Raw genomic sequence first — 20,432 nt, 5'->3', positions numbered from 1 at the left:
GCAACCAACAAGTGCTTAGCATATGTGGGAACTCCTTCAAGACTGTTGGAAAAGCATTCCTGGTTGAGAATGCCAAGAGTGTGCAAATCTTTCATCAAGGCAAAGGGTGGCTACTTTGAAGAATCTCAAATATAAAATATATTTAGATTTGTTAAACTCTTCTTTGGTGAGTACTTGATTCCATATGTGTTATTTTGTAGTATTGATGTCTTCACTATTATTCTACAATGTGGAAAATAGTAAAAATAAAGAAAAACTCTTGAATGAGTAGGTGTGTCCAAACTTTTTACTGGTACTGTATATACACTACCGTCCAAAAGTTTGGGGTCACTTAGAAAAATGTCCTTCTTTTTGAATTTGACCATTAAAATAACATCAAATTGATCAGAAATACAGTGTAGACATTGTTAATGTTGTAAATTACTATTGTAGCTGGAAACGGCAGATTTTTTTATGGAATATCTACATAGGCGTACAGAGGCCCATTATCAGCAACCATCACTCCTGTGTTCCAATGGCACGTTGTGTTACCTAATCCAAGTGTATCATTTTAAAAGGCTAATTGATCATTAGAAAACCCTTTTGCAATTATGTTAGCACAGCTGAAAACTGTTGTCCTGATTTGAAGAAGCAATACAACTGGCCTTCTTTAGACTAGTTGAGTATCTGGAGCATCAGCATTTGTGGGTTCGACTACAGGCTCAAAATGGCCAGAAACAAATAACTTTCTTCTGAAACTCGTCAGTCTATTCTTGTTCTGAGAAATGAAGGCTATTCCATGCGTGAAATAAAAAATCTGCCGTTTCCTGCTACAATAGTCATTTACAACATTAACAATGTCTACAATCCATTTCTGATCAATTTGATGTTATTTTAATGGACAAAAAATTAGCTTTTCTTTAAAAAACAAGGACATTTCTATGTGACCCCAAACTTTTGAACGGTAGTGTGTATAAAAGAAAGGAATGATACAATGGTACAGCATCTAATTGCCATATTTATTTCATACATTACAGTTATATACATAACAATTGGAGATACACTGTAATTTAACAACGCAATAGAAAAAAATGCTGAAGGATTCAATTCAAGTCCGCAAATTGCACAGCTGTTACAAAAGAACAGAGAAACCTTCTCTGGTCATCCCACTATATTTAAAGGATTTTGAAGAAGCTGCACATTTCTGATACTTTGATTCTAATGCACTTTAGCCCCCAGAAAGCAACATTTTGACCTCACTTTTCGCCCTGCTAGAACTGCTGCAAATTGGGTGTAATTCTTACATATGCCACTAGATGGCAAACTAATACATAGCACACTCCAGTCTTGATCATATTGTTCTGACATAGAACAGTAAAATTCAATCAGATGTACATACAGAATTTTAAAAAAGTGTTCCTGGAAGAATATCAGCAATATGATATTTCATTTAAAAAATAAAAATAAACTTTGCAGGCTTTTTAAGTACATGAATTGTATTTTCAGACAACTACGTTTCCTCCTATCACAAAACTACAGAGCTTACTTAGAGAGTTAGTAAAGTATGAATTATGTGCCCTAACAATAGTGAAATGATGAAAAACATGTAAAATGATAGTCTGTGAAGATTTTGACAACATTTGAGTGGGAGAAATGATTGTCTCTCCCCCATTTGTGATTCTGAATATCAAAAGACAAATGGTTGGTTCTGAAGCTGCTGTTTATCCAGTCTAGATATTATATAGTCCCACATTTACAGCGTCTTAAGTCCCAGGCTTTTTAGCCTGTCAGTCCTGGCACTATCCTCTGTCTGTCTGTCTGTCTGTCTGTCTGTCTGTCTGTCTGTCCGTCTGTCTGTCCGTCTGTCCGTCCGTCCGTCCGTCCGTCCGTCCGTCCGTCCGACCGTCTGACCGACCGTCTGTCCGACCGACCAGCCCAATCATCATTAGGCTATATGGAGGATGGTAAAAAAAAAAAAGTGTCCCAGACACCTCTCTGCAGTGTCTAAACCCCTTTCCCCTCATCTGCTCACAACTCACAGCGGTCATCAACACTCTTGTAGCGGTCCATGATCCTCAGCACGTCCTCCAGGATGGATGGCCCCAGGTCCAGATCCAAGCCCATCAGGGACTCTGAGCGGGAGACACCGGGAGAGAATCTAGGGCACACGGTGGGCGACTCACTCCGCTCGCTCCCCAGGTCCTCATTGCTCAGGCCAGCGTCTGAATCCAGGCTCAGCCCCCTCTGAGGGTCCAGGGGGCCACAGCTCTCTGACATGGAGTCCTCTGAGGAGACCTCTGAGAAGGAGCCGGAGGAGGGCACCAGGTGCCTGAAGGAGGCAGAGTAGCTAAGGTCGTGGCAGGGGTCCATGTAGCAGCCGACACCCTGGTCACACACAGACATGGAGTGATGCCGCTGCTGATTGTGGTCGTTGTGGTTATGGTTGTTCGGCTGAGGTTGGTGCTGTTGCTGCTGGGACGGGGGGGTCGAGTCCTCCAGGTGGAGCCGAGGCGGCTTGGGAGGGGCCTGCTCGGGGGCGATGAACACAGGCATGGAGATGGTGCTCTTCAGCAGGCTGGTGGAATGGTGGTAGGGGTTGCGGTGGTTGTTACAAGAGTGGTTGGGTCCTTTGTCGTTCATGGGGTAGGCTTCATCCAGCTGCCTCTCCATACTGTGGGAGCGTGGTAAGCCGTTCAGGGCGGGCAACATGTCCATCTTGCCCTGTAAAAAGCCTACGTCTCCGAACATGTCACCCTCTCCCTCCAGCCCGACATGGGCTCTGTGGCGCATGTCCCCTAGTGGGGGGCTAATCATGTCACTGGACAGGACGTCTCGCAGCTTGAGCTTCTTCCCCCGCTTGGGTGTGTTAGTCTTTAAGTACATGGGCGTCTTCGCTGGCATTCTGTTTCCCAGAATTCAGTTTGTGAGGGGATCGTCTCTCAGTGATGAGATTTGCACCTCCTTTTAWTATGATTTTTTWAAATTATTTTTTTCCTTTGTCCGCTTCTTGGTGATCACAGTGGCATGTAGGCCTTGACCTGAGATCAACGCACTCTCAAAAAGTCACCATTATTCAATAAGGGTGGTGGGTGTTCCAGCTTCAAAACCTCCCTTCTTCCTTATTCTTTGGCCTCTCTGAAGATGAAGAATCCTTTGGCTATCTTTATGTCTGCTGATTCTCTGACGGGGCTCAGTTGCTTTGGGAATGTGACATCAAAATGCTAGTCTTGGAGGTCTGTGGAGACACAGAGAGAAAGACAGAGAGATTTACAACCTTGGAGCCAGAGGACAGAAATACAAGGGGAAACACTTCAGGAATCTGTGTGTTTGCTGAGGGGGACTGGCTGAAACCACCCAAAAATGCCTATGGTTTTACATGGCAGATGGTGTGTGCTGATTTGAGGTTTGTGTGGGGTGCTGCAGTGAATCACACAGTAAATCATACATCCTCGAGAATTGATTGTTCATTCCAAAGACTTGCTAGTTTTGTGGAAACACAATTTTCCAAGGAAGTTATTTGTTCAAAAGTATTTTGTGTGCGTCTCCCTATGTGGTAACCTGTTATCAGGACCTCTTTGTGTTTCCATTGCTGAGACAAACATTGCGTATTATACTGCTGCGTACATACTGAGGGAGCAAGAGAGATTAACCTTCCAAACTAACACTTTACATACAACTTTACATACAAAACTAATACTTTTCTTCTCCAGAGCTGTATGCACATTACACTAACAAGCATTTAAATGCATGTTAAATGTAGCCTTTTTCTTCAAAGCCCATTTGGATGACAGACATTTAAAAAAATCACAAGTTGCTCATCATGATCTGTGGTCTTTTGCATAGCATCTTTATTCCTGCTAATCATACACGATACAAAAGTATGTGGACACCCCTTCAAATGAGTGGATTCGGCGTGGATTTCTTTTTTTTACAAACTCTTATTTACAATGACGGCCTACACCGGCCAAACCTGTGCCAATTGTGTGCCACCCTATGGGACTCGCAATCACGGACAGTTGTGATACCCTGGTTCGTATCCAGGCTGTATCTGTAGTGACGCCTCTAGCACTGAGATGCAGTGCCTTAGACTGCTGCACCACTCAGGAGCCCCAACATTTCAGCCACACCCGTTGCTTACAGGTGTATAAAATCGAGCACACCGCCATGCAATCTCCATAGACAACAATTGGCAGTAGAATGGCCTTACTGAAGAGCTCAGTAACTTTCAAAGCGGCTGTTTTTCATGGATCGGGCTAGGCCCCTTAATTCCAGTGAAGAGAAGTCTTAACACTACAGTATACAATGACATTTTAGATGATTCTGTGCTTCCAACTTTGTGGCAACAGATTGGGGAAGGGCCTTTCCTGTTTCAGCATGACAATGCCCCTGTGCACAAAGCGAGGTCCATACAGAAATGGTTTGTCGAGATCACCGTGGAAGAACTTGACAGGCCTGCACAGAGCCCTGACCTCAACCCCAACAAACACCTTTTGGAACTCCGACTGCGAGCCAGGCCTAATCGCCCAACATCAGTGCCCGACCTCACTAATGCTSTTATGGCTGAATGGAACCAAGTTCCCGCAGCAATGTTCCAACATCTAGTGGAGAGCCTTCCAAGAAGAGTGGAGGCTCTTATAGCAGTAAAGGGGGGACCAACTCCATATTAATGCCGGTGATTTTAGAATGAGATGTTCAACGGGCGGGTCTCCACATACTTTTGGTCATGTAGTGTAGTTTGTGGCTGTGCTCTAAGCTGACTCACTGATGATACTGCTGACTGCATTCAGCTGACGACATTATCGTTAATCAGCTCAGTTAATGGAATCCCCACCAACCCTAGGACTTTACACCTCTTTAGCCATCATCTTATATTCCTGTAAACTGTTCTGTTATGAACACTTTCTTAACCATGAGTCCTGTATTTAAAAGTTAAAACAATTTCAATGTCTCATAAGGTTTGAGGTGATTTGTGTATGAATCATATCCTTTAGGAGGTATAGTACTGTTGTCACACTTGATATGTGTTGAGATGCTACACATTTTCTACCACAGCCAGTCGACTCCTGGCATCTCTAACCGTCCTGTGAATTTTAACACATGAGCTTCACATGTGAAGCTGCTTGAGGTCTTTATAAGAGAGGTGTTGAGACTTGTAGGTGATGATTTTCAGTGTTAATTGCCCGCAGAGTCATTAGCCACATTGTGACAAGGCATTGTGCCACTGAGTAGTGACAGCAGATGGGGGCTGATAGTGAAAGATTGCCCTGGCAATGGGACTATACCATTTCTGTGACACGCCCTCAGATAAGATACAAACAGCCTACTATTCTCTGAGACAGAGWGAGAGATTGAATCCTCTTTCTTGAGTAGGAAGTAAACAATATTTCACCCTTCTATCTTTATATTATGTGTCTGGCAGATTGTATGCAGGGAAGTGAATCTATAAACATGCTGGTTGACAAACACAACACAACAGGGATAAAGTGCTTGCCCATGTATGCTGACAGTCCTGGTGCTGCATGACAATGCTGTAATCCTGTCCTGCTCCACTCTTCATTCAGAAGGTCCTGGGCCCTGCTCCTCACCTATTTATGGTGAGGGATTTACCCTAATTCCATCACAGAGGAAGTTTTATCAAACACACACACACACACACACAGACTACTGATAAGACAGCCGGATGAAAACTGACAAATTTCTTGAATTACTCATCACAACATTGACAGATCTATTGGGCTCCCGAGTGGTGCAGCGGTATAAGGCACTGCATCTCTGTGCAAGAGGCATCACTGCAGTCCCTGGTTTGAATCCAGGCTGCATCGCATCCGGCYGTGATTGGGAGTCCCATAGGGCGGTGCACAATTGGCCCAGCATTGTGTGGGTTTGGCCATCATTGTAAATAAGAATTTACTCTTAACTTGCTGAGTTAAATAAAGGTTAAACAAACAAGAAAATATGCCTAGATATGTCTTGTTAATTAAAATATTAATTGGGATATTTAAAGGTCCAATGCAGCCACCTTCAAAAAGAAACAAAGAGCAATTTCTCAAGCAAGAATTTGGGGAGTGGTCTGAGTGGGGAGAGGAAAACTGTAGAGTGGTTTGGAACTCTCTTTCTTATTGGTCTATTAACTAATTTACTGCCTGGTGATGTCACCAACTCCATCCCACCAAAACAGGCTGAAATTTCAAGTGTACTTTTCAAATAGCTATTACACTAAAATGGCATTATCATCCTCTTCAGAACGTCACAGTATATTTCCAAACTCATAGTGTGGAAATATATATAAAAAACAGGAAAATCACGATTCTGACTGCATTGTGTTATATTTTGTTATTATTTTCCTGGACACATATGTAAACATAATTATTCAAGTCAACACCTGTTTGTAGTTTATTTCTGCCACATATGGTCTCAATTTGCGTTGTGTATCAAAAGGTTATACCATTATACCGCCAGTTCCGCACTCCTTGTTACTTCTCTACCCGACCAAGGAAAGTGGCTATTAAGAAGTTGTGCTTCATTCCTTGTCCTGAAACTCTTAATTCGGCCATCCTAATGGCACGCAGTCCCCTAATCAGAATGCGTCTTGCGTAATGTGGTTGACATTTTGCTTCTGATGACCAAAACCAGGCCAACAAAATAACCCAACGCCTAATCTATTAATAATTCTACTAGTGTATTTTTCAGTAGGTGCAATACATTATCCAGACGTTTTTGGAGGGAATACTCAGGCTATTGCGCAAACGTATTGCCTGTCAACTTTAACGTCATTAATGTATGTTGTGCATAGTTGTGCATATTATATAGCCTACCTAGACGGTATAATTTAATCAAACCAGCAGTGAATTCAATCAGTTCAATGTTGAAGAGGCAATACGTAAGCATCGAAATGTATGGCCAATGTAATTAGTTTGTCATATGGCTTGTGGAAAACAGATTTCTGGGTTTGAAATGAGATTGTAGAGAGAAAGGCTCTGATTTCTTTTCGTGATTAAGGTCCCAGGTTCTTGTGCCCTTGTGTAACAGTCTCACTCAGACCCATACTGGTTGAACCAACGTGGAAAAGACGTTGAATTGGCGTCTGTGCCCAGTGGGTGGGTTGTACCAACACAAGCCTTATGTAATAGTTAGTCTCTGAGATCATCCAATTCCCGGACATCCCCCAGTTAACTATTTGGTAGGCTACCACTGTATACCTGCTAATCCACACACACAGCTCGGCTATTTTAAACGCGATTATTTTCTAAGAGAGCAATACATAGGCTTACGTTTGTAGGCCTATAGGACACAAGCTTGAAGGAGTAGTCGTTCACGTCTATTGAAGAGGCCATTGATTAGGGTATAGCAGAGGACTACTATATAAGGCTGTAAATAATGGGACGATGTAGGCTACAGTATTATATGGTTATAAGGAATAAACCCAAACAAAAGTACGAACATGTCTGTAGCAAACAACTGGCTTTAAAGTGGCTTATTCTCACTGACTTATTTTATATCTATTTGATAGTGCGTTGTGAGGGTCGCGTGGCTCACACTGGTTGACAGCTCTGGTAGTGGAACACCCTGTTATATCATACACCCTATTTATTCAACCTGTAATCTTCTTAAGATATTAGATCCATCATAATCAGATGCAGACAGTGGTTCCGACACATCGAATTGTATCGGCTACCAAATTACGCACATTTAAACTGCTCATCTCATGTGAAGACTGTCATTTCAACACATTTGTATTTCATTGTTGGTAATCAAACAGGGTATAAATTGTTTTCTAATTTGCAGTCATGCAGGCTGGCGAAATATAACCTATATATTATTTGTATACTTTAGGTGAGAGATATTCAGACAGAACGGACAAGTGACAATAGCTTGCAGCCATAATTACTTGTGAAACAACAGTTTAATTTCATAATAATAGCATAAACAGAAGTAAATAATAGATTGAGTGAATACTTGCCTACCTTGTAAAGGAATAGCTATATTTCCACAAGGAATAATCACGGAGATGTGTCTATAGTCCACGATTAAGGCGTCAGCTTCTCTGGTTAGTTTAAGAACAGGTAAACCTCTTACTGCAAACTGTTTCTGTAGTCGAGGAGCCTCGCAAACAGTTTGAGTGGAGAAGGGAGGGGGCGTGATGGTTGTGAATGAAGAAAGTGAAAGGCGATCCTGTGATGCGCGCTCTTGTGTGCAATTAACTATTGGAAAGTATAGTAGGCTAAATAGCATGCAGCAACAGATTATTCAAAAACATTGTGAAAGTAAATTCATCACACAGTCTATTAAATCTTTGGCTAAGCATAACACAGCAGTTTTTAAAGTTCAGTGAAGCACAAACAGTTGATGCGCACATTCTGCATATGGGCCAACCAATTAAGCATAGGCCTAATAATTTTGAGTATGTGATATTGTGAAAGTCAGCCTTTAAAATGGAACTGTCATTGCTTTTCCCGTCTCTGGGGAACTGTCTTGATGGCCAATAACTACCTAGGCAGGCGTACTGTCCCGCCAGATAATGAATCTGATTGTTCATCAGAGCCGGTGCTTCTCTCTGAAAGTGAAGTGACAGCACTGTTCGCCAATTTCATTTGTAGACTTTACCTGATGCCCTGCATGCGCAAAAAAATGGACACAACCCAAAGACCCGCGTTGTTGCCTTGATAACGTAGGCTAACCTATGTTTCGACCTAGGCCTACTCTGCCTACATGTTTAAGGTTTAGTACATGCCATCTATATAGGCTACATCTCATACACACCTAGTCTACTGTTGCAAGAATAAGGATAGGCTATATTTACTCCATAAGAACTTTCCCCATGCACAACAAGTTTTATGTCTCAATTCAGCACTTTGAAAAGTTTACAGGTAGGCTATTATGAAGGTAATTAAAGACAGTGCGCTATTTGGGTAGCCCAAATGTTGGCACCGTAAATCTACCCCATTAAAGTCAGAAATAAGGTCGTCTGCTGGTCTCAGAGCACTAAAATCCGTGCCACTCCATTTAGTATAATGATACTTTACATTAGGTCAAAGCGAATTGTAGGACATATAGTATCCTATATCTTGATTGCACCAATTTGCTTTGACCCTTTTATACAGAACAAAAATAAAAACGAAACATGCAACAATTTCAAAAATTTGACTGAGTTACAGTTCATATATGGAAATCAGTTAATTTAAATACATTCATTGGCCCTAATCTATGGGTTTCACATGACTGAGAATACAGATGCATCTGTACACATTTCCTTCTCATAGAGTTGATCAGGCTGTTGATTGTGGCCTTGCCCCACTCCTCTTCAATGGTTGTGCGAAGTTGCTGGATATTGGCGGGAACTGAAACTGTTGTACACGTCGATCCAGAGCATCCCAAACGTTATCAATGGGTGCCATGTCTGATGAGTATGCAGGCCATGGAAGAACTGGGACATTTTCAGCTTCCAGGAAGTGTGTACAGATCCTTGCAACATGGGTCTGTGCATGTGCATTATCATGCTGAAACATGAGGTGATGGCGCGGATGAATGGCACGACAATGGGCTTCAGGATCTCGTCAAGGTATTTCTGTGCATTCAAATTGCCATCGATAAAATGCAATTGTGTTTGTTGTCAGTAGTTTATGCCTGCCCATACCATAACCCCACCGCCACCATGGGGCACTCTGTTCACAACGTTGACGTAAGCAAATCGCTTGCCCACACCATGCCATACAAGTGGTCTGGGGTTGTGAGGACAGTTGGAAGTACGGCCAAATTCTGTGTAATGATCATGCTGTTTAATCAGCTTCTTGATATGCACAGGTGTCAGGTGGATGAATTATCTAGGCAAAGGACTTTTTATTTTATTTTTTAAATGTAACCCTTATTCAACTAGGCAAGTCAGTTAAGAACAAATTCTTATTTACAATGACGGCCTACTAGGACAGAGGCAAAATGACAGATTTTTACCTTGTCAGCTCSGGGATTCAATCCAGCAACCTTTTGGTTACTGGCCCAACGCTCTAACCGCTAGGCTACCTGCTGCCCGAAATACTCACTAACAGGGATGTAAACAAATTTGTGCCCAACATTTGAGAGAAATAAGCTTTTTGTGTATATGGAACATTTCTGGGATCTATTTCAGCTCATGAAACATGGGACCAACACTTTACATGTTGCCTTTATATTTTTGTTCAGTGTAGTATGATATATTAAGTTCTACTGTATAATATGCTACCTTTGACTGCTTTAGTGTGATATGCTACATTAAGTTAGGGGTTAAAGTTAGGGTTAGGATTTAAGGGTTAAGGGTAGGGGAAGGGTTAGCTAACGTGCTAAGTAGTTGCAAAGAAGCTCAAAAAAGTAGTAGGTAGTTGCAAAGTTGTTAATTAGTTAAAATGCTGAAGTTGTCAGTTCGCATTATAAGCCCATCCACCCCGACCAACTTCCCTCCTTTCATTTTTATAAAATATTATACGTTTTTCTCTGAGACTAGTCTGATACGTTATGTCTTCAAGACTCACACTGACAACAGAGCATTAACTGATTTGTGGTCCATGCGTTATGCTTGCAGGGTAGATTAGAAACATTTGTTTCACAGTCGGTATTACTCTCCGGGCGGGTCTGCAAGACAAACATTTTTTTCCGCTGAATTGACTTAACACTGTCAAATTGCATGCAGGCAGAACAACCCCAAAACAATCTACAAAAAAAATCTTAATTTAACTTTTATGGTCTTGTGGTTTAAATGCTCATTAAAGTTCAACCCAAGAACTTGCCAGTGGAATTGTTGACAGGTTCCAGAACACACACAATTCTAGCCTTTGAAGTGTTGGGAGAATCTGTACACAAGATAAGAAATGACACAGGCCAGAGCAATAGACTGATAGTAAATGTGGATAGATCAAAGACAGTACAAGCTCACTACAAAACGGGAGAGAGTTATGAAAACGGTTGAGTAATTGGGGACACAGACAGGGTGGGGTAAAGTCAAGAGGACCCCTTCAAAGGTTGTGGGTGCCCTGTCCCTCCACCCCCACCCATGCCTCTAATCTGTCTGTTCTGCTGTGGATCTTCCCTGCCTGTGGTGCTGGGTTTATCAGGGGGTCATATGCCGCAGTTCTTCCTTGCTGTGTGGGTTCAACAGGTGACCAGCTCTCAATGCACAGGGCTGAATAGGGCTATGTGGGCCTGGTCACAACTACAATGACCCCTCCCAGTCTGAGTTCTTCCCACAACTCATTAGAAAGTCTCAGATGGCTACCTAAATCCATCAAGGGCTCCATTGTTGATAAGAGAACACTGACAATTATACAGTATTCGATTGAGCAGGATTTGGGCAGTGAAAGTCACGGACAATGAACAGATGAGCAACAGAGTGACCTCACAAGCAGGGATCCTGGGAAGTGTGTGTGTTCATGTCATGTGGTTTCCATTATAGACAACTCTGAGTTCTTCAGCTAAACTCGGGGGAAATTGGGCTGAGAAGCTCCATTTGGAAAGGATGACTCAAACCGGGAAGGTGACGAAATAATCAGGCAGTCAAGTGTCAGAGTCTGAGGCAGCAGTAGCCTTGACTCACTCACAAATGAACAACAACTGTCTACCCAGTTTACAGTAGGATATGCAAGTCAGTTATGGTGATAAACTCACAGTGAAAAACGACTGGACACTTTAGCATCAATAGAAATGGGTAAGGAAGGAGAATGGCCACCAATGCTTATGTGTTGGTATTGGTGTATTTCAGTTCTTTCCAGTCTAATTTAAAACGTGTCGTAAAAAGACAGTCAGTCTTTTAGACAACTAGAACATTTCTGTGAATTTAAACAAGGAGAAAATGAACATTGATTATAGAATGCCTTATTGAATGAACTTTGAAAATTCATTCGTGGTCACTTTTTCCACACACTTTTTCATTGGGTGTATAGGCCTAGCCTATGAAACACATAACAATGAATGATGAAACAGGAGGGTGTGAGGCAGACGAAAATAGCAGAGGGTGAAGGAAGGATGCTGAAAAAGTTGCCGTCCTCCACACTACTGTACACACAAGCAGGTAGACAATATGGAAAGCCAGTTACTCTCTGTCTCTTCTCTCTCCCTCTTTTATTTCTCTATTTCTTTCTCACTCAGACACACATTTTATATTGTAGTCATTTAGCAGATGCTCTTATCCAGAGCGACTTATAGTAGAGTGCATACATATTGTTTTTGTACTGTTCCCCCGTGGGAATCGAACCCACAATCCTGGCGTTGTTAGCACCATGCCGCATGCACACACACACACACACACACACTTCCCTCTAAGGAAGGCCAGTCATTCCTGTCTCCTCCCTTTCCCATCATTCCCTCTGTCCCCCCACGACAGAGCCAGGGTGGATTCGTGGGTCATGGATAAGGGCACGCTAGAACAAACAAACCAAAATAGACAAAAACAAAGAAAAGAGGAAGAGAATTAACTCTACACGGCCAAACCTGGGCGGATGGCTACATTGGGCTGGAATATTTTTATGGAGGAAAGATGATTTACTAAACCTGATTTGATAGAAGTCACACACACACACACACACACACACACACACACACACACACACACACACACACACACACACACACACACACACACACACACACACACACACACAACAAAAAGAGTGAACGTGGGAAATACTACAGCTGACCAGTAAGATAAATAAACAGAGCTTACGGCTCATTGAATGTGACCAAGTCTCAAGGGGATGGAGGGCACAATACTCCAGCAAGTGGGGTGGCAAGTTCACACAGTGAGAACCCAGAAGGCCTTTTCACAATTTCTCATGCCAATGTCTACCCTGAAAAACTTGTTTTTGGAGCAGAGGGGCGTGTTGGAGTTTGGGTGCCAACTCCAGTTGGAGTATATCTTTCTCCAGTTCCACATATGGATTCTGGGTTTGTGTGCTTTTGACCACAACAGGATGGGGAGATATCCATGTTGAATGTTGGTGGCGTGTGGAGGGCGAAGGCCTTATAAATTGACAACACTTATTTTCTTAATCACCATAAATCAGTGCTGCTTGTCTTGGTTGTATTGTAGATCATACAGTGCATTCGGAAAGCATTCAAACCTCTTCCCCTTTTCCACATTTTGTTACGTTACAGCCTTATTCTAAAATTGATTAAATAAATAAAAATCCTTATCAATTTACACACAATACCCCATGATGACAAAGTGAAAACAGGTTTTTATTTATTTTTGCTAATTTATATTTTTAAACAGAAATACTATTCAGACACTTTTCTATGAGATTCAAAATAAAGCTCAGGTGCATCCTGTTTCCATTGATCATCTTTGAGATGTTTCTACAACTTGATTGGAGTCGACCTGTGGTAAATTCAATTGATTGAACATTAATTGGAAAGGCACACACCTGTCTATATAAGGTCCCACAGTTAACAGTTCATGTCAGAGCAAAAAACAAGTCATGAGGTCAAAGGAATTGTCCATAGAGCTTTGAGACAGGATTGTGCCGAGGCACAGATCTGGGGAAGCATACCAAAACATTTCTGCAGCATTGAAGGTCCCTAAGAACACAGTGGCCTCCTTAAATGGAAGAAGTTTGCAACCACTAACTCTTCCTAGAGCTGGCCGCCCGGCCAAACTGAGCAATCAGAGGAGAAGGGCCTTGGTCAGGGAGGTGACCAAAAATCTGATGGTCACTCTGACGGCTCCAGAGTTCCTGTGTGGGGTTGGGAGAACAACCATCTCTGCAGCACTCCACCAATCAGGCCTTTATGGTAGAGTGGCCAGACGGAAGCCACTCCTCAGTAAAAGGCACATGACAGCCCGCTTGGAGTTTGTCAAAAGGCACCTAAAGACTCTCAGACCATGAGAAACAAGATTCTCTGGTCTGATGAAACCAAGATTGAACTCTTTGGCCTGAATGCCAAGCGTCACATCTGGAGGAAACCTGGCACCATCCCTGCGGTGAAGCTTTGTGGTGGCAGCATCATGCTGTGGGGATGTTTTTCAGCAGCAGTGACTGGGAGACTAGTCAGAGTCGAGGAAAAGATTAACGGAGCATAGCACAGAGAGATCCTTGATGAAAATCTGCTCAAGAGTGCTCAGGACATCAGACTGGGGTGAAGGTTCACCATCCAACAGGAGAACGACTCCAAGCACACAGCCAAGATAATGCAGGAGTGGCTTTGGGACRAGTCTCTGAATGTCCTTGAGTGGCCCAGCCAGAGCCCGGACTTGAACCCAATCAAACATCTCTGGAGAGACCTGAAAATAGCTGTGCGGCGATGCCCCCCATCCAACCTAACAGAGCTTGAGAGGATCCGCAAAAAGAATGGGAGAAACTCCCCAAATATAGGTGTGCCAAGCTTGTAGCGTTACACCCAAGAAGACTCAAGGCTGTAATCGCTGCCAAAGGTTCTTCAACAAAGTACTGAGTTAATGGTCTGAATACTTATGTAAATGTTATATTGCCATTATTTCTTTTTTATATACATTTGCAAAAAATAAAATAAACAGCTTTTGCTTTGTCATTATGGGGTATTTTGTGTAGATTGATGAGGGGAAAAAACAATTGAATCCATTTTAGAATAAGGCTGTAACGTAACAAAATGTGGTAAAAGTCGAGGGGTCTGAAAACTTTCCGTATGCACTGTAATGCCAGTTGAGTCAGAGTAGAGAGACACCTAAATCCTAATTCCCTGTGATATAGCTGCTATTACAAAGTCATGTGGAGATATTACTTTCTCAAACTATCAGTTCATAAGAGCCTTAAAAGAAATGTAGAAGCTAAAACAAACCATATCTGTAAATATGCTTCATGGCAGTAAAAAAAGTATTATATTTTAGTCAAACTTAAATATTCAACAAGTTGAGACCAATTAGTTCCTGAACACCCATACTATATCATTGCATAATAGCCTATTTTAATACTTCAAAGTATCAACATATAAAGTACTGAATCAAGGGGAGGGGGCCTGCTAAAGAGTACTGTGGACTTTTCACTGTGTTATTTCCAAATGAAGCCAGAGCTTATTTTGAAGTTTCTTAAACGGTCACTTTGGCGTGGAGGAGCAAAGTTGTCTCTACCGTATGCAGACCAGAGTATTCTCATGAAGAGTAAGCATTGTGTGGAATTCTTCCAAAGGGGACAGGAAACGGGGGGAGGCGTACAAACTGGGATTGAAGTCCCATGGGAATCGCAAACTTGACAGTTCCAGACATTTTGCACAACACTTTGGAGGGGTACATGCTGTTCACACAGAGGAGGAATAGAAAAACCCTCAACCCCCACCCGACCCCAAAAGAACACAATTGACCCCATGTGCGTAAGCTTCCCATGTATACGTCAAGAGCAGTACATTTTTCCATAGTTAGACTCACTCCAGACTTTGGGTGTTTTATTGTTATGGATATTATGACCATTTTGAGATGTGTGCATTCATTGTCCACAGGGAGTCAGTCACTGGCATGCAACATGGGCCTACGCCACCAAACACAACAGCGTGTACACCAGAAAGCTCCCTGTGTCATATCTCCACCAGACACATACCAAGAGGTTGATGTCAGTGAGCTCATACAAATATACAATAATGTCACTGATGCAGAGAAAAGGCTAACGTACATTGTTCATGGGAGTACATTTTAAAAAAAATCATATTTTCCCCAATGATTGGCTCTGAAAATGTTTGCATATCTGATGCATACATACTTTCAAAGGGAAAAGAAGATGGCATGACAGTGTTGTGCAAATGTAAGGGCCGATTTCACAGATACAGATTAAGCCTAGTCCTGGATTTATGAGCGCTGTAAATTAGGATTCTCAATTGAGAATGCTTTTTAGTGCCGGACTAGGCTTAATATGTCTGGGAAACAAACCTTTAGAACATAAATGATGGTTAATGTTTTCTGCGCCTGACTCCTCCAGAATAGCAGCTCAGACAGGAGTTTAGAAGGATTCAGCTGACGTTGAGACAACGTGATCAAGCAGGAATGTTAGTAGAATACTGAATACATAGAGGAGCCCCCAGCTGATGGCAGTACTACAAGTCCTAGGTGCCTTCAAATCCTGACCTATTTTAACCCCTCAAAAAGGTCCAATGCAGCCTTAAAGGTCCAATGTAGCCAAACAAAAATAGCTTCTTAGCAAAGAACAATTTCTCAAGCAAGAATTTTGCTAGGACTGTCTGGGAGTGATCTGAGTGGGGAGGGGAAAACTGAAAAGTATCTGTTGTTGACAGAGAGGTTTGGAACTCTCTTTCTTATTGGTTTATTAACTAACTTACAGCCTGGTGATGTCACCAGGCAGGCCAAAACTCCCCACCAAAACAGGTTGACATTTCAGGCTGTCTTTTTAAACAGCTCTTACACTAAATAGGCATTATCATTTTCACAATTTCACAGTATTATTCCAAACTCATGGTGTGGAAATATATATAAAAAAAACTGAAAATTCAAATTCTTGACTGTTCTGGACCTTTAAGAAGATCAGGGATTCTATATATACACACAAGGAACAGGTAGGTACCTTCACTTCATATAAACTCAGCAAAAAAAAGAAAAGTCCCTTTTTTCGGACCCTGTCTTTCAAAGATAATTCATAAAAATCCAAATAACTTCATTGTAAAGGGTTTAAACACTGTTTCCCATGCTTGGAAAACTTAGGACACTAAAGAGGCCATTCTACTGACTCTGAAAAACACCAAAAGAAAGATGCCCAGGGTCCCTGGGAGACAGGACAGACAGCTGATCATCCTAGCAGTGGCAGACCACGTGTAACAACACCTGTACAGGATCGGTACATCCGAACATCACACCTGCGGGACAGGTACAGGATGGCAACAACAACTAACCGAGTTACACCAGGAACGCACAATCCCTCCATCAGTGCTCAGACTGTCTGCAATAGGCTGGACTGAGGGCTTGTAGGCCTGTTGTAAGGCAGGTCCTCACCAGACATCACCGGCAACAACGTCGCCTATGGGCACAAACCCACCGTCGCTGGACCAGACAGGACTGGCAAAAAGTGCTCTTCACTGACGAGTCGCGGTTTTGTCTCACCAGGGGTAATGGTCGGATTCGCATTTATCATCGAAGGAATGAGCGTTACACCGAGGCCTGTACTCTGGAGTGGGATCGATTTGGAGGTGGAAGGTCCGTCATGGTCTGGGGCGGTGTGTCACAGCATCATCGGACTGAGCTTGTTGTCATTGCAGACAATCTCAACGCTGTGCGTTACAGGGAAGACATCCTCCTCCCTCATGTGGTACCCTTCCTGCAGGCTCATCCTGACATGACCCTCCAGCATGACAATGCCACCAGCCATACTGCTCGTTCTGTGCGTGATTTCCTGCAAGACAGGGCGTGATTTCCTGCAAGACAGGAATGTCAGTGTTCTGCCATGGCCAGCCCGATCTCAATCCCATTGAGCACGTCTCGGACCTGTTGGATCGGAGGGTGAGGGCTAGGGCCATTCTCCCCAGAAATGTCCGGGAACTTGCAGGTGCCTTGGTGGAAGAGTGGGGTAACATCTCACAGCAAGAACTGGCAAATCTGGTGCAGTCCATGAGGAGGAGATGCACTGCAGTACTTAATGCAGCTGGTGGCCACACCAGATACTGACTGTTACTTTTGATTTTGACCCCCCCTTTGTTCAGGGACACATTATTCCATTTAGGTTAGTCACATGTCTGTGGAACTTGTTCAGTTTATGTCTGTTGTTGAATCTTGTTATATTTATACAAATATTTACACATGTTAAGTTTGCTGAAAATAAACGCAGTTGACAGTGAGAGGACGTTTCTTTTTTTTGCTGAGTTTAGATTTAAGAGGATTAAGAGGAGTGGTGTTCTTTATTTGCCTTTGTGGCCTATAAGAGGTAGGCCTATTTGCTACTTTTCAGATTCCACCCAAAGAAAATAAACACATTTTCAAGGTTCCAAAAGCCAACAGCTACAATTTATGACGATTTGGGAGGGGCAACACTCAAAGTAGGCTCGTCTTTGGCTGAGGACTAAATATAAAACCAAAAACAAACACTACTGTAGTAGGATTTCGTATTATTTTTCTGGTGTGTTCATTCCTGGGCTACTGTTGCTGATTTGTTCGTTGCCAGGGGGATCGTGAGGAAGTTCATGAGCAGTTCTGGATTTAGGCCTAAGTAACACTCCCTCTATCCTGAATGCCAAAAACGAAAGGCATTCCTGTCAAAAAATAGCTGGGTGCAGGCCAAGAATTTCCCAATATGGTATGGAATCAGTTGCCTGAATACTCACTACCTCAGCATTCACATACAGTACCAGTCAAGTTTGGACACACCTACTCATCAAGGGTTTTTCTTTATTTTTACTATTTTCTACATTCTAGAATAACAGTGAAGACATTTAAAACTATGAAATAACACATGGAATCATGTAGTAACCAAAAAAGTGTTAAACAAAAAAATATATTTTWGATTTTTCTAAGTAGCCACCATTTGCCTTGATGACAGCTTTGCACACGCTTGGCACTTTCTCAACCAGTTTCATGAGATAGTCACCTGGAATGCATTTCAATTAACAGGTGTGCCTTGTTAAAAGTTCATTTTTGGAATGTCTTTCCTTCTTAATGCGTTTGAGCCAATCAGTTGTGTTGTGACAAGGTAGGGGTGGTATACAGAAGATAGCCCTATTTGGTAAAAGACCAAGTCCATATTATGGCAAGAACAGCTCAAATAAGCAAAGAGAAAATACAGTCCATCACTACTTTAAGACATGAAGGTCAGTCAATGCGGTACATTTCAAGAACTTTGAAAGTTCCTTCAAGTGTAGTCGCAAAAACCATCAAACTCTATGATGAAACTGGCTCTCATGAGGACCGATACAAGAAAGGAAGACCCAGAGATACCTCTGCTGCAGAGGATAAGTTAATTGCACCTCAGATTGCAGCCCAACTAAATGCTTTACAGAGTTCAAGTAACAGACACATCTCAACATCAACTGTTCAGAGGAGACTGTGTGAATCAGGCCTTCATGGTCAAATTGCTGCAAAGAAACCACTACTAAAGGACACCAATAAGAAGGACTTACTTGGGCCAAGAAACACCAGCAATGGACATTAGATCGGTGTAAATCTGTCCTTTGGAACCAAATTAGAGATTTTTGGTTCCAGCCACCGTGTCTTTGTGAGACGCAGAGTAGGTGAACGAATGATCTCCGTTTGTGTGGTTCCCACCATGAAGCATGGAGGAGGAAGTGTGATGTGAGAGTGCTTTGCTGGTGACACTGTCAGTGATTTATTTAGAATTCAAGGCACACTTAAACAGCATGGCCACCACAGCATTCTGCAGCGATACGCCATCGCATCTGGTTTGCGCTTAGTGGGACTATAATTTAGTAAAAATAAAGAAAAACCCTGAGAAGGTGTCCAAACTTTTGACTGATACTGTACATGTTTTAAGAATAAGTCACTCTTAGAAGTTCTTCAGCAGCCAACCAACCATGCCTGAAACTCAGTGACACTAAACCATATTAAACCAACAATAGTTTATGTCATAATTAAGTCTGACTGCAATTATTGAAGTTGTTTGTGTTTGCGAGGGGAAAGGAGGGGTTTTGTACAAAACAAAGTCATCAGCAATTGGATTGTCTTTATCCAATCAGTGTATCAACCCATCGGTATCTGGACCAATCAGATGGCCACAAATGTGTTCGCATTCGGTGAAGCGTCGGGCAGGTTCTCGGATCCAGACTCATTGCAGAGAAGAAGCTCACGTCCGTGGGCGTGGCCTAGCATTTGGCAAGAGCAAGGAGTCTGGGTAGCCAGGCAAGGTGTCACCAGAGGTTTATGTTAATGTAGGCTCCAGTGTTATTGGCCGTGTTTGAGAGGATCAAAACTGTAATGTATCATAGGTAAATTGTGACTGACTGATCTACAAATAATGAGTAGTTATTTATGATGCAAGGTTCTTTGTAGATCAGTCGGCAGTCACCTGCACAGTCGGCAGCAACGTCGAACTAGCCCAATGTGCTTCCATCAGTAGTTTGACACGAAAGACTTGTGGCGAGCATAATCAACAACCTGCATCATTCAAGACTCTTACTTTGTGAGAAGGTGTTGAAGTTCAGTTAGCCATTATTACTGTGTAAGTAAATATCTTAAAAAGTACCCAGGGCCTTGCCTTGGCTCCAAGTCAGAGCAGGTCCACCGGAACTACGGCCCAGTGAGTCACAGGTGTTGACCCGCATAGATGGAAATAGAATAGTGTGAGCCTTCTGGGTAAAACACTGGGATAAATCCTCAGTGGAAATGCACCATTAGTAAAAGAGATCTGTGATGGATGATGATGTGACTTCCTGGAGCCAAGAGACATCAGGATGGAAGGAAATTAATCACAAGGATCATGGTTAGCAGGAAACACTAGGATGACATGGTGATGACATACTACCAGAGACGCCTGCCCACCCAGGCTGCCCACCAAACTACGAAAAACACTGGTCAG

General features: G+C 42.6%; 1 protein-coding gene across 1 annotated transcript; it reads right to left on the bottom strand.

The window, feature by feature from the left end:
• Positions 1–1,832: 1,832 nt before the first annotated feature.
• On the bottom strand, positions 1,833–8,068 carry LOC111949952 (cdc42 effector protein 2-like). The gene is made up of 2 exons (XM_023967309.2): positions 7,944–8,068; positions 1,833–3,214 (listed from the first exon to the last, which is right to left on the bottom strand). Exon 2 carries the CDS (start codon positions 2,878–2,880, stop codon positions 2,008–2,010), a length of 873 nt encoding a protein of 290 aa, XP_023823077.1. The 5' UTR covers positions 2,881–3,214; positions 7,944–8,068; the 3' UTR covers positions 1,833–2,007.
• Positions 8,069–20,432: the final 12,364 nt, after the last annotated feature.

This window comes from Salvelinus sp. IW2-2015, linkage group LG22 (assembly GCF_002910315.2).
Source record: "Salvelinus sp. IW2-2015 linkage group LG22, ASM291031v2, whole genome shotgun sequence".
NCBI lineage: Eukaryota > Metazoa > Chordata > Actinopteri > Salmoniformes > Salmonidae > Salvelinus > Salvelinus sp. IW2-2015.
Note: the sequence above shows the minus strand (reverse complement) of the source record. Positions and strands in the feature narration are given on the sequence as shown.